General features: G+C 45.4%; 2 protein-coding genes across 6 annotated transcripts in view; one reads left to right on the forward strand and one right to left on the reverse strand.

The window, feature by feature from the left end:
• Window positions 1–15742, reverse strand: part of RALGPS1 (Ral GEF with PH domain and SH3 binding motif 1) — a 293688-nt gene that overhangs the window by 159198 nt on the left and 118748 nt on the right. The window lies entirely within an intron of this gene.
• ANGPTL2 (angiopoietin like 2) overlaps window positions 1–15742 on the forward strand; it is a 34961-nt gene that overhangs the window by 9256 nt on the left and 9963 nt on the right. The window contains exon 2 of the mRNA XM_083158615.1: window positions 9866–10726. Coding sequence (XP_083014741.1) covers window positions 9895–10726 — 832 coding nt within the window. The 5' untranslated portion in view covers window positions 9866–9894. The remainder of the gene's footprint in view (window positions 1–9865; window positions 10727–15742) is intronic.

Genomic DNA, 15742 nt, shown 5'->3' on the forward strand with positions numbered 1-15742 from the left:
AGAGTCCCCTTGCGTGGCTCGCTTCGCTCGCCCACGCTGCGGGCTCGGTGGCTCGCTACGCTCGCCACGCTAATTAAAATCAACTCCATGCCAACATGGATAGTGGAGGTATGAACTATCCATGTTGGCATGGCGTTAACTTCGTTTATTTGACTTAGTTTGTGGCGAGCGTAACCCGGAAGTAGCGCGGCGCCATGCTGGCGCCGTGAAAGTAAAGAAGTACCCTTTGGACTGTACTTAAGGTATCAGGGAGTACTGTGCACTGTAGGGAATAGGGACGCCAGCTCCCTACAACTCCCTTCCACTTTAACATCACCGGTTTAAAGGCTTTGACTCCTTTTCATTGTATGATACAGCACTTTTTTATCACTTGTTCATATCAATAAAACCATACAATATTGGGGGGCGTGGCTTGGCCGGCACTGTAAGCGGACGCGGGGAGTGCAAGCTCCGAGAATATCCTGCATATATATCCTGCCCCGGGTCCCGCAGACAGTATACACATACCCACGTCATCTGTAGTGAAGCTCCTGCGTCTTCTGTGCTGGCCGCGGCTCTCCTGGACAGCCTGTGGAGACTTGACACGGCGAGGACTGCTGAGCCCTGCACCTCTGCTCCGGGCGCCATTTTGGATCCTCCGGCGGCCCTGGCTAGACGCGGGGGCCTTTGATGTGTGCCCGACTGTGCTGCTGCCGCTGGCCGGGTGACTGGGCAGTTGGGGGAGCCCGGTAACTCTCCGGAGATTAGCGGGAGTTGTCTCATTCGAGGCACGCCGATCGAGCCGCACGGAGCCGTCGCCCATCCACATGTGCGTGGCTGCTTTACACCAAAGCTTTTATTGATTCTGAGACGATAATACTTCTGCCTGCAGGGCATTACTTGGACTCATGGAACTCTCCGCTCAAAAAATTATCCTGGCGCTTCAGGCCTCAACTATTAGGCTCTTAAGCAAGTTTGATGATATTCACTATGATGGCCCATCTTCTGGCTGTTCTCCTGATGGTGAGGTGCAGGCTGCGGGGGAAGTGGCGGGCAGCCTATCTATATACACCACATACCTGAATCCTACTGCTCCTGTGTCAGCCCCGGATACATATACCTCTGAGACCCTGCCTGCTGTTGTAAAACATGTATGGGTCGCTTTGAACACCTGGGACACTATGTTCGTAGATCCTAAATGTTGTCTGGACTGTCCCCGAGATCCTGAGGACGAACACGAAATCGCTTCTATACCAGTCCTAGATGCACACACTTTTGTGGCTTTGCCAGCTGTAATACTTGCTTTGGATATTTATTCCGTTACAATTGTGTGCCCTGACTATTTAAGTGAGGCTGGTCCCAAACACCGCAGTGCAACTTTCTCTATGTTATACGGAGTTGAGGACTGGCCGGATTAATGGTTCATATTGTGTTTCCGTTAGCAATATGAATATTTTGCTTTACCAACACCGTTGCTAGTGAATATATGTATCCTGCTTATACCCCTACCTTGGGCACTTTTAGTGTATACTATGAAACCTTGCACTACACATTTTACATGACTTGCGCACTATCAATGTATGAGATGATAGGGGAGTCACATTTGGACCTGTCTACACATAAGGTCTGAGACCGCTTCCCCTAACCTATCCTTGATATAGGCATGTACAGTATTTAATGCCGGTGCAAGCGGCCGGCGAGGGGGTTAAACTGCGTGGATCGCAGAAAACCAGTGATCCTCGCAGTTTAACCCCCGCGCCGGCCGCTCGCACTATGCAACGTTCCGGGGGAATCCTCGCCGTCACAGAACTGCGAGGACTCCCCTAAACTGCGAGAGCCGTGGCTAGTGCAGCAAACTCGCTGTAATTAGCCTCGATTATATCGATTATATCCTATAACCAGTGGGAGGGGGGGGGGGGGTTAATATAGATTAGTAGAATTTAGAATAGAGGGGTTTTCGTTGGGGGATCCAGGTACGCCTAAGTTGGGGGTGGGTTGTACAAGGTGGGGGGTTATAGGGAAGGTTTGTTTTGGGTATTTTGGGTGGGTTAGTTTATTTTTCTACTTTATATTATTCCTGCAAGACCGGATGCTATGCTTAGTATTGATCATTTTCTTCCAGTATAATGACCATCCTGATAGACAGTACTTTTGTATTTGATGCAGCTTTGCCATAGGTCAGTGGGACATACTATCCTGACTAGTGTGTGCTATATATCCGCGATTTTTCAAAATACCCAAATGGCACCTTTGGGTAACTATAGTGTATACATCCTGGAATGCAATATCTCATGCTTGTAATGTTCGCACTTGACGTCTGTGACATACCACTGTGTTGTTTTGTATATGTGGAAGGTATATTATCCGTGTCTGCTATACTCCTTGTTTGTAATGGGGTTTTATTTGTTATTTGTTATTATAAACAAAACTCAATAAAAAATATTGAATTAAAAAACCATACAATATTGATCTGTAACCACATCTGTAGACCCGCAATACATAGCTTTGGGTACAGGCACTCATAGATTACACCTCCCGGGGCAGAATGCAGAGGTCAGCCTATCACAGGTCTGTAATCTGTTGTTTTTTTCTAAATACCGTTTCAGTGCCATTCGCATCGCACAAAAAAACGGCTTTGAACCGTGTAGGACTCTGCTTTTTAACCGTGTTGAAATACCGGTTATCTTTAACCGGTAAATCAACTCTGGCGCCTTCACACTGCAGCCTTAACCGTTTTAAAATGGAAAAAAAAAACGGCAATATACGGTTTTAAAAGTGCGGTGTGAAAGGGGTATAAATCTGCGATGCAAACATTGCTCTGAGCTTTGCATGGAAAAATTAAAATATACTATTAAAAAATACACGATCATCTTGCTCGAGTTTCAGAATTTGATAAGTAGATTAAGGGGTCAATCCTATTAACTCCGAAGGGTGCGGATGATTCGCTGAGTGCGAATCGTCACGACACCCGATACACTTTATGGCGGGACGAATTCGCTGAAAACTGCTCGCACCTCCCTAGGGGTGCGAGCAAATTTGAGTGAATTCGGCCCTGCAAACGGTGCGAGTTAGGCTTAATTCGGGTGCCGTTTTCAGCGTGAATACGGCACCCGAACGGCAACTCGCACCCTTCGGGGTTAACAGGATCGACCCCTGTCGGATAAACTTTTGTTTGTTCTCAAACTTGACAAACTGTTTGTGAACGCATTTGTGGCAGCCAATCAGAAACGTGCAATATATTGATCAGAACCAATTGGTAATAGGTTGCTACGAGTTACTGTAAATTGCATTGGTGTCTCTGTGCATATCTTAGGTTATTTGGACAATAATAATAATAATACCTGTTGGGTAGGGATCATTAGGTCACCACAATGTTGGTCGACATGAGTCTTGGTCGACAGGGTCATTAGTAGGTCGACAGTCAAAAGGTTGACATGGGGTTTTTCACTTTTCAGTCGACATGGACACTGATACGTAGCACCGCTGTGCTCGGCACACTATTTTATTCTTCCATCACGCCCTAGTAGGGCATGAAATACCACCTGTCGGCACATGTCGGCTCAATTTTTTTTTAAACTCCATGTCGACCTTTTGACTTTCAACCTAATGACCCTGTCGACCTAAACTCACCTAAACGCATGTCGACCTAATAACTGCCGACCATCATGCTGGTGACCCAATGACCGTATCCCGTTGGGTATGGATCACGGAATATACAGTGTCTTGGTCGATACTAAAACGTCGATTAGCATGTCAATTTTTTCGTGTCGACATATCATCAAGATCCCATCTATATTAACACTCGGGTAATTGAATTAGATGGAAATTTTGGATAATCCCTGGCCCGGTTTCTCAGTCAGTCAGAGCCCTCTCGCTCCAGATAGATCACTTTCTGGACTGAGGCGTTACCAAGTGACAGCCAGCACGAGGTGCAGGTTACATCACTGTACGAGGGTGTACTAGACCGCTATAGAGGTCATTAATTACACAGGGAGCCAAAATCTCTCCGCTGCTCCGACAAATCTTATAGAGACCCCTTATATATCCGGCGTCCACCCCTCACCCTTTTCCTTACATTACAGCTGCCAGATGAGAGGTGTTTTTGGATGGCAACCTATAAATTTCTCTTAAGCTACGGCTGACGCTATAGGTGTTTAATTGCTGCAAATCTCCCCCCCCCGGCCCCCGATCAAAAGCATTTAAGTGGGAGTCGCTGGAGACTGCGCAGATGTGCGCCTGGCACGACTCCCTCAATATTCATCGCGCTAAGTACGTTTTATGTCACCTCGTTAATGGAGGCAGGCTTGGAAACCTCTGGCGATAACGTCAGTAATCCATTAGGTTATACACGATTCATCTCCTGTAAAACCAACTGCGTGCTCAGCATTTCATCAAAGCAGAAGGGGACAAACGGAGACTGTAACCTTAATAATGCAATCACCCCACTTCCGAATTACGGGGCCAGAAAAGCAGCTGGATATAATGGAATGAAGAAGGGGCTAACTACCTACGCTGACAATATTGCAATTTAGCACGGAGAAGAAATGTCCTCATCTTAAATCTAGTTAACTCCAATTTCTGCTACCAGAAATGTTTTCCATATGACGATTTAGCAAACCCATGTTTGTCACGCCACCCTCGTGCCAACGGTTACTAATATCCCTCAGGCTGAAATGTTCTATAAAATTTAAATACAAAAAAGAAAAAACAATTCCCGTTTACTTGAGGTTATAGGACTGACCTTACATACAGTAATGTTATATCGCTGCAGAATAGGTGTGTGCTATATAGGTTGAGTATCCCTTACCCAAAATGCCTGGGACCAGAAGAATTTTGGATAACCTATTATACCGTATTTCAAAATAATTTTATATTCTAATGATGTATCTTAAGGTACAAAAGCATCAAACATATGAAATACATATAAATATATTTTATTTGCGCATAAAAAACAAAGTTTCAAAACATGAAACAAAGTTTGTGTACTATCTCAGATACTGAATTTAAATGCCAATCAATCATTTTGTTGCACATATATGGTGCCAGTTTCATATCATGTCCCCAGTAGTGCCAGTTTCATATCATGTCCCCAGTAGTGCCAGTTCCATATCATGTCCCCAGTAGTGCCAGTTCCATATCATGTCCCCAGTATTGTCAGTTACATATCATGTCCTCAGTAGTGCCAGTTCCATATCATGTCCCCAGTAGTGCCAGTTACATATCATGTCCCCAGTAGTGCCAGTTACATATCATGTCCCCAGTAGTGCCAGTTCGATATCATGTCCCCAGTAGTGCCAGTTATATATCATGTCCCCAGTAGTGCCAGTTACATATCATGTCCTCAGTAGTGTTGTTACAGTAGTGCTTTTAGAAAGAAAAAAAAAAATTAAAAATTGACTTTCTGGAATGTATGTTTTTTTGGAATAATTTGGATAAGGGATACTCAACCTGTATAAATAATTGGTAAAAAATAAAAAGCGCACAGGTGAAAAATCTGCAGCTCTCCAGATGTTGTAGAACCACAAGTCCCAGCGCGCTAGAGCGTGACGTTCCCCGACAGCTGGAGGGACGCGAATTGCTTTAGTCGGAAACGGTGTTAAAAAGTTGCGAACTGTGAGAAAGAATCTGGCTTGGAAAAAATAAATCAAATTTCCCAATCCCCATCAGCGCAATTAAAATCTTTTATGCATACTTGTTAGGAGTCGCTTCCACTCACATTATCTGCGGTAATTCGGTACACTGTGGACCTTTTGAGTCAACAACTGTTAGTCATCTAAGTTGGCATGAAACGCTAATTAAAAAAAAAAAAAAACGTCAGCGGAGGATTCTGGGATTCTTCCTGTAAATGCAGCTACAGTCTGCGCCGTCCTGTCTGTTCTTTTCATTACAACCACACAGGGAAAATACGCACTTCATCCTAACCAGCTATTTAATAAAACTGCCTCTGCAAAGAGGAAAAGAAAATGCTTTAAGGTTTAATGACTTTTCCTTCATTTTGGACATTAGGTGGATGGTATCCGGATGATCGGTTGACGGTCAATGGGTCAACCATGACAAGGTTGACATTGACCAAAGGTTGACACCAGCAATAGGTCGACATTCCAATCGTCGACACAAAGATCGACCTGAGTTTTTCACGATTTTTTTATTTCGTTTGCCTTTTTTACGCTGTATGATCCAGGTGGACTATGACTGGCAATAGTTCAGGCAGCGGTAGTGGAGCGTGGCACCAAGCGAGGGGATGCTTTACATTAATTGGGTGTCAACGTCAACACTGACAAAAAAAAAACCGTGAAAAACTAATTTTGATTCTTTCATGTGTGGACATTTTTCAGGTTGACCTACTGCTTGTGTCAATCTTTTTTCTAGTTGACATTGTGCCGGTCGGCCATTCATGGTCACCCAATTTACCGTCAACCCATGGATCCACACCAGTCCGCCACTCCATCTTTCTTAAGTGGTCGATTGCTCAGGATTTGTGGGAGTGAATCAGCTTCAGTCGCAATTAAGCAAATTCATCCCGTTCCGATGTTTTTGGGGCTGCGCGATTATGCGTATGTGCAGCCCCCCTGTGTGAACGCCTTCGGCAAATATAACACTCGCCGAGGTGCCGGGGAGGTAGGGGGTGGTGAAACCGCTGGGTCGCGGGTGAGGTGATGCCTGCACATTACACTCGCATGCGAATCAACGTGTGAGCATACTCATCCAATCGCATGCTACCGAGGGGGTGCGGCCAGGTGGCTCTAAGCCGCAAATGACCGCTGCTTAGCGAACAATACAGAATCAGGCCCCCAATACGCTGCTGGCGGGCTTGTTACTCAGCTCTCCACCAGGTTACACAAATGCTTTCACACAGGGCACCAAATCCCATGCATTCACCCTGAGGGCCTGCGGCTGCACCTGCCCGACTCCCCGTACACTGGGGTACTGGAAAGAAGTCCGGGGGGGTGGGGGGTGTCAACCCACCTTACTCCCTGACTAATAATAAAAACAAGTCAAATCAACGGCAGCACAGTGATTTACTGTGACTAGGTTCCCAACCCCTCGCCCCGGGGCGCGATTGTATAAGATTTCTTTGTAGAAATGTTTTTTTTTTCCCCAAAAAAATAATAGTGGATGCCTTTAGCGGGAGGTGATGAATGGCTGCTCTGTGCGCACATTATTTTACACAGGCCTCAGTAAAATCGCACCACACTGACACCAATAAATAAAGGCTGTGGGACGCTTTATTGGTGATTTTGTAGAACATTTCCCACGCCGGGAAGGGCTCAGCAGAGCATATGCCGGACACTTTGCTCGGAGCTTACTTTGTACTGTTCTGATAGATTGCAGTGACCACCGGGGATAAAGCGGTGGCAGGGTCAGTATCTCCCTATAGTTAGGAGAAGACCAATGAGAGGTAAGAAGCACCTGTGTGTACTAGAGGATAATGCAAGTGCTGCACTACAGCAGGAGGGGAGATTTTATACCACTCGCTACTGCATGCAAATGAGCCTTTTCCAGTGAGCGACTGCACACACTCAGCAGAAAATATATATATAGTTTTTTGCACTATTAACATTATTCCGAATGAGTTAAGAGTTTGCTGTGACTGGGTAAATGATTACATTACTAGTTAAAAGCCCGTCAAAATGACACCTTCTGCAATGTGGTTTCACTTTGAGCTGTGACAGTTTTTACTTTCAATTTGAGCTGTGACCGTTTTAAGCCCACAAACTCTCCTTCCCGCCCCCAGTCCCTATCCGCTCCTACCTCCAATCTCTGTCTTCAAAGCTCCCTCTCTCCATAGCCAGCAAGTTTGAAACAGATGAGTATCCCTGCAAAAATTGCTTTCACTTTCTGTTATGACATCTTTTAACATACAAAGGAGTAATTTCGTCCATCGAGTGGCCTCTAGTGGTCAGTGGCGGCACTTCACCTCGTAGAGGTGAGGAGTAGTTAGCCTTTTATATACATCGATTTTTAAGGATGGCGCAATTAATGGTGATCAGATACAGCAGCCCCCCCCCCCCCCCCAACACACACACACACACACACACAAGCGACAGCTGCTAAGAGCAGAGATGGCCGTCCTGCGCCCCTGTGCCGGTCTGCTGTCTCCCTATGGAAGCCTGAAGATGTGGTTTATTTAGCGAACGGTTATTTTCATTCCTTCTGACCACAGCTACATATTTGCAGTGACAGCAAAGCCCAGCAATGACAGCACACTGGGTAATTAACAAGCCACAAACGAGAGAGCAAAATCATTAATTAGAGTTTATTAGTGGGTATTATTAAATGTGAAAGCTGGGGAACATGTGGCGGGCAGGCGGCTGAAGCTGCGCGTGGCCTCAGTATAGCACTTGTTAGTGAGCGTGCAGGGACAGGCTGCAATGCAATTAGTAATGTCGTTACGCTCATGTACAACGCACATGATTGGGGCTAATTCACATATAACGCCAGTTACTCCTCGGGGACGTAACAAGGCCGGTGGCTCTGCAGCACTCACGGCCGCTGTCCAGCTCTTTAGGAACTACATGTACTAGCGGGTCACATCTGCCTGGCTATTTTTATTAATGGACATAATAAATGTACAGCTAGAGCAGAATGTGTTGCAGTAAACTCTACAGCGTGGGTGGATTAATCGGAGGATCCATTTCACTCTGTGATTGGCTTAGCTGCGAATAGATCAAGCCACAGTGCAACCTCTTACAACCTTTCTTGCCGATCGCTACCACAAACTCTACTCCAACTGTACGAACCTGCCTCATTCACCTAATAAACGTACCCCACTGCACGCGTCCACCTTTCGATGCACAAGTCCTGCAGCCCCTATGGGAAGGCTTGCACCGTTCTACTGCACTATGCAGAGTTTACAGCATGGCAGCTGTCAGCGGAGGGAAGTGACTGATTGCAGGACACTCTTTGTTAAATATAAACGCTGGCTATTTCCAGCACACGTAAGGGATCCGCCGTGTGCGATGGCTGGGGACTCGAGTGCTCCGGATAAGGGGGGTGTTTGCAGGACTTCGAAGAATTTGAAATGTAATCGGGAATATTTTAGGCATGGTGCCAAATATTCCCAATTCTGTTTCAAAAGGACCCCTGTGTGCGATCTCTGTATGAAATAAAGCATGGTGGTGCTCCTCACAGTGACATGAAACTAGTGGTTAGGTCTGTGCGTATGACAGCATTACAGTTATGTACTTATTATTTATTACCAGTTATTTATATAGCGCATACATATTCCGCAGCGCTTTATAGAGAGTATTTGAACATTCACATCAGTCCCTGCCCCAGTGGAGCTTCTGTTGGGAGCCAGTTAACCTTCCAGTATATTTTTGGATTGTGGGAGGAAACCGGAGTTCATGGAGGAAACCCACGCACGTACGGGAAGAATATACAAACTCCACACAGTTAGGGCCATGGTGGGAATTGAACCCATGACCTCAGTGCTGTGAGGCAGAAATGCTAACCATTACACCATCCGTTCTGTACAAATTCTAGTGAGACCCTTGGAGTTATATATTGCTTGTACTCGTTACAGAAATAATGTGCATTTTAAAACCCTGCATCTTTGGTATGGACAGATACCAAAATATGTGCTTCTGTGGTCTGTATTTCAGTGCTGAAATGCAGACCCCATTGTGCTAGAAGAAAATATTTTGGTATATGTCCATACCGATTAGTGTAGTTACATATATCAATAATGAGTTCAGGGTAGCCTCATTATTTCTGAGTGCGCAGTACAGTGATCATTGAGCAAACGGCATGGGGCTTGCACAGTGACCATCACCTCTTCTAATTCCCATAATTATTTAGAAATATCCATAGAATGTCCTTTATGATATACTCTATTTGCCGCTTATTCATTTTAATGGTTTTCTTTTTGGTTTCTAACTTCCAGCACCAAGTAGAAGATCATTCCAGGTGTCCATGACTCCCACCGGCAGCAAAAAGACCATGACATCTCTGAGCGCCGTTGTTTTCGTACTGCTTGTGCTCGCGGGGAACACGCATGGGGGCAACACCCAAGAATTCCAGAACAGCGAAGGCTCCGAGCAAGAATTCATTTACATGAACAGAGAGAGGCGGTCGGCAGAATCGTCGGACAAATGCAGCTACACGTTTATCGTGCCGCAGCAGAAAGTGACCGGAGCTATTTGCGTCAACTCAAAAGAGCAGGACACGGTCTTCCAGAGTCAGACGCAGAAGCAGGAGATCGAGTACATGAACACGGAGCTCCTGAAGCAGAAGAGACAGATCGAAACCTTGCAGCAGCTAGTGGAGGTGGATGGTGGCATCGTCAATGAGGTCAAGCTCTTGCGAAAAGAGAGCCGCAACATGAACTCCAGGGTCACCCAGCTGTACATGCAGCTCCTGCACGAGATCATCAGGAAGAGGGACAACGCGCTGGAACTCTCGCAGCTAGAAAACAAGGTTCTCAACCAGACGGCAGAAATGTTACAGCTGACCAATAAGTACAAGGACCTAGAACATAAATATCAACACTTAGCTTCGCTGGCGAGCAACCAGTCAATTGTCATTGCCCAGCTGGAGGAGCATTGCCAAAAAGTGCCCCAATCCAAGCCGATACCGCAACCTCCCCAACAGCCCAACAAGGTCTACCAGCCGCCCAACTACAACCGCATCCACCAAATATCCACCAATGAGATTCAAGGAGACCAAAACTTAAAGGTGATTCCGCCTCCGCTGCCCACAATGCCCTCAGTCACCAGCATACCAACATCTACGGACAAACCTTCCGGTGAGTCAACCATACAATTGCCTTGTATAAAAAGGTTAACCCATAATATATTGCGTGTAATGTTATGTAGACCCCTCTGACCAGCGGCAGTGAAATGGCATGCACGACACCTTTCACTAGGATTTATTACAGAGCCGCGATTCACCAATCATCATGAAGATCTTCTGCATTGCAGGAGATGATGATATAAGTGAGGGAAGTAAAAGCACGTTAGGGTAGAGGGCCCTGCTCATGAGAGCGTACATTCTGAAAGGAAGAGGTAGATTGACAGGTGTGACACAGATTGGGGGATACAGTGAGCATAGAGCAGTGCCTTAGGATGAGAGCCCTGGTGAAGATCTTGAGAGCCCACTTGTAGTTTTGTAGAGAGGTGGAGAGTCTGAGGGTGAGAGGAAGAGAATTCCAGTGGTAAGGAGCAGCACATGTGCAAAATCTTGGAAGTAGTGGGAGGAAGGAACCAGTTGGAAGGAGAGGCGGTGGATGTTGAGTACTATATCCTGGTGAAAGTTTACGTTTGGGCTTATTAGTCCATGGTTATTGTAATCATGCAAGAACATTTATAAATGTGGCAAAAAATGAATGGTTTATTCGCAATAAACAGTTTTGAAAACATGTATCCAAGTGAATCTGCTTAGGCAAAACACATGACCATCAACTTCTATGAATATTATCCTATAGCACTGTCAAACGACTGGCTTTCATTCAATCTATTAAAGATATTAGTCAATTCCAAATAGTACAGGTGAGTTTTGGTTGTTCCGCTTCAGAATGAACATAAATCATGTGACTTGAGTCATAGCAACCAGCCCACTCCTACTGGTCTTGGGTTGGCCAATAGTGTTTCTGTCTAGCCTAGCTTCAGGGAGTATGCCAGACTCTCAGGAGTCAGGGAAACTACCCAGTGTTCAGACAACTTTGCACTGAAAGTCGGCCAAGTCAGCACGGTACTGGTGCAACACAATACGTTCAATGCCGTTTTATGACACAATCTCTGCGTGCGCTCAAAACTACATCACAGCTGCAGGCCTCAGCCCGCAGAAGCCCGAAAACTGCTAGGTACATTATTATACAGATATTATTTGAATCAGGGAGATACAATCTTCTGGATACATTATAGCACACACCTTATACTTTACAGGCATGACAACACTTGCAGCCTACAGTAGATGAATGTGTGTCAAGTACTTTAAAATGTCAAAACAGAAGCCTCCAACAGGGCAAAATGTTTGCAATGTTGTGTGACAGATGGAAACTAACACAGATGGGTTCATTCAGTACTTACAACATTCCGCAGCATTTTTTACTATTTTCTCTCATTTTCTTTGACTATTTTCCATTGTCATTAAACGGAAACAGAGAGGAAGAATCTGCCGGAGCCATTTATGAAGACAGGCACCGCTTAGAGGGAACTAGCTGGAAATTGGACTTAATTAGGACACGTAATTAATGTCTCAGAGAGTTGCCAACCTCTGAACTAAGTCCAAGCATGCTGGCAGAGATACGGGCGCTCGGAAAAGGGATTAAGTGAAGAATTGCTGCAAAGTCGGAATATTGTAGACTCGAAAGGGACAATCGGATGGAAATTTTGACATTGGTGCCAACGTTTTTCGCTCCCTATAATGCTTCAAAATAAGCATTTTCCTTCTTTAACTGTATAAAGACAGTCGACAGAATGGCTGCTAGAGCAAATGTCAGACAGGTAGAAGTAGAAAAAAAGGTCCACAAGGGGAAAAAAAAGGTCCACAAGGGAAAAAAAAGGTCCACAAGGGAAAAAAAAAAGAGGTCCACAAGGGGAAAAAAAAGGTCCACAAGGGGAAAAAAAAGGTCCACAAAAAAAAAAAAAAAAAAAAAAGAGGAGGTTCATGCGGGAAATGAAAGAGATCCTCGCGGGAAATAAATGAGGTCCACACGCTTTTCACATTTTTTGGGTGTCACTATCAACACCAGAGCATGAGGACCCCCATTAACTGTACTGCATCCCTCACATGGTGAGCGGTCGCTCTGTGACCGGTGCACTGGGCTCACTGTACCGATCCCAATCCGAGTCTATGTGGAAACAAGTCGCCCCACAAAATTGTTTAGATAATTGTGAAAAACTCATTGATTTTTTTCATTTGTTGACCATAGTCATGTTGAACTATTGCTTTTATCGACGTTTTGACCAAGTCGAAGACATAGTGTTGACCTACTGACAGAACATAGGTAATGTCTGTCAACCATCCTGATACTGTAATGACGCATGAAACAGATCAAGAAATGCAACACTGCCACCAATAATTACAGGGAGTGTGTAGACCTGCGAAGTCCATCAATTACCAGCTGATTGTGCGTGTGCCCCAGTCGAACTGCATAGGCGATGCGTTACTTTAGAGACACTCGCAGTAAGCATTTATTTGTAAAATGATGGACAATCAGCGACTGTTTGGGGAGGTTACGGGGATTGGCAGAAAAACCGCAGGCGTCTTGCTACTTTTTTTCTGGTGATATCTCAGCCTACAACTGGTATCACGTACACAGAAAACATATCTTAGTTCCAGCAGTCATGCTGCATGGCAACCCTGCATTCCCATGACAAACTGGCACTGCCAACCGCATGTGCCCAATTGGTGGCCAGTGATGATGAGCAATACGTTGCAGTATTGGGGAAAATAAGCAGGTTATAAATGCCCAATACCACAATCCCTGCCGCTATCAGGATTTTTAAACATGTTTAATATCCCCGATTGCCCAACTGGACAGTCAAGGATATCGCCCCAATATATCGCTACTCAGATGGTCGATCATTGAAGTATGTGCAACCCCCACTGGGCATTTGTACGCAGTTACTGGCATCTCACAAGCCACATGCGGCCACCTCCGTACAGCATTAGAATACATTTGCATGCCGCAGCATACGGGATCACAGCTGCAAATGTTTTAGCATCCAACCTTAAATCAGGACCTTTTTTCTCCGCTCAAAGCAATTTCGGCTGACTGTCCTAAAGTATTGGCTTGTTTATTTTCATATCATTTGTATAAATAGTTTCACCCTGATACCATCCTGAGCAGCGAGTTAGTGCAGGTAGAAGATACAGGTTCCTCCGCCTGCCCAGGTTCCCTCAATATCTACTATGCTTAGAAACAAAAACAATCCACTTTTTTTTTTCTTTAAGCTCTAGAAAACTTCTAACACTGCGAGCCGTCAGGAAATCCACGTGGACTGATCTCGCCAGGGGTGCATCTTCTAAACTACCCGAAACTCCCCTTCTGTCTTTAGAACCCGGGGAGTTTCCGGAGGTCCGGATCACAGCTACAACTCCTTGTTTTCTTAATCTGCAGCATGAGACGCTCTTGTAATTACTTTGGAAGGTGTCGGACTCTGGGGAGTAGGGTTTGGGAGGAAGGGAAGTTGACCCAACAGGTTTGAATGTTTTGGCCCACCACGGGAGGTCATGTGTCTATCACCGGGGTCGGTGTAAAAAAAAAAAAAAAATTCCTCCAGCTAGAACAAAAAAAGTTCAGGCAAGCAGAGCTGTCAATCAGCGTGCTGCAAACCTGGGCTGTCAGCACACAAAAGAACAGCGCTCCGCTTTGCTTTTTGGTGCTGCACAGTAGTCATTGAGACCAGTCTACTGTACAACGACAACATTATCTTCTAAATCTTCCAGCGGTCAAATAAATGGTCATTTGGGCATGGGTTGTTGGGTCGACCAACACAAGCTCGACATCCACTGAAGGTTGACACTGCTTAGGATGACACAGGGGGAAAGTCGGCATGGCACACAAGCATTAGGTCGACAATGGCTAGGTCAACAGTCAAAAGGTTGACATGGGGTTTTCCACTTTTTTTGCCCTGAATGTCGACACGGTGGACATGGATACTGTCAAAGTGTACCGCAGCACTTGCTATGCTTTAGGCACACTATTCTATTCTTCCTCCACGCCCTAGAGGATGATGGGACATGAAATACCGCCTGCCGGCACATATTGGTTCAAATAAGAAAAAGTGAAAAAACACGACCTAGCCTTTGTCGACTTAATGCTAGTGTCGAACTTTCAACCATATCGACCTTAGGCATGTCGACCTATTTCAGGTGTCGAACCATTGCACATTGACCTTGTATGTGTCGCCCTCACCACCGTTTACTGGTCATTTAGGGTGTAAGCGGAGTTTCAATTCATACTCAAGAAAGGATAAGGCAATACTCTCAATCCGCAAAACAGAAGTCCGTGTAGATTAAAGACGGTAGTGAGGAGACTGTCAATCAAATCTGCCGACGCATCAGTGCCAAACTCTGCCTACAAATACAGATCCAGAAGAAAAAAAGGATCAGAATGTATTCGGCAGAAGAGGCGAGAATGTTGTATAATGTTCCAGTAACCACAGTGCTAGTAATGTGACCTGGCGGTGCACACGTTCTGCCTCTGTTTGTTGTGCTAAGTCCATAGAAACACAGGACGGACCGATGGCGCGCCCAGCACAATGACCTATTGCTGGAGACCACACAGAGAGGTGTTTTTGCAACATTAAAAATGTAGGCGGCCAAAGCACTTATAGGCGAAGGACCAGCGGACGGAGCCAAGGCAGAAATCTGTACGCAGATGAAAAGGACCACAACAATAACTCCAGTTCTGTGCTGTAATTGCTGCCACGCAAGCCAAAAAGCATCGAGCCGCCGCGGCCTCATTAGGCCGGCACTGCTGACCTCATTTCTGAAAAATGGATATTCAAAAGAAAAGCTCAAATTAAATCAAACTAAAAAATTAGGACAACAATCCCCCCTGTGCTTAGTTAAAGTTGCAGTGTGGCACGTACGATATCACCTTTGCATTTATCTCTTGTTAAGGCTTAATACATCTGCCCCAATAAGTCAAGATAGGGGACAGGCCCTTTAAACATGACTATTTGGAAAATAAGGCAACAAAAGCAAAATCGACGTGAGCAGTAACAATTATGTTTCACTACGATAGAAACTTTTGAACTGCATTCTGTATAAGCAGCATTATGTCACCCTGTCCTGCACTGGATTGGGACCT

This window comes from Crinia signifera, chromosome 9 (genome assembly GCF_055691185.1).
Source record: "Crinia signifera chromosome 9, ASM5569118v1, whole genome shotgun sequence".
NCBI lineage: Eukaryota > Metazoa > Chordata > Amphibia > Anura > Myobatrachidae > Crinia > Crinia signifera.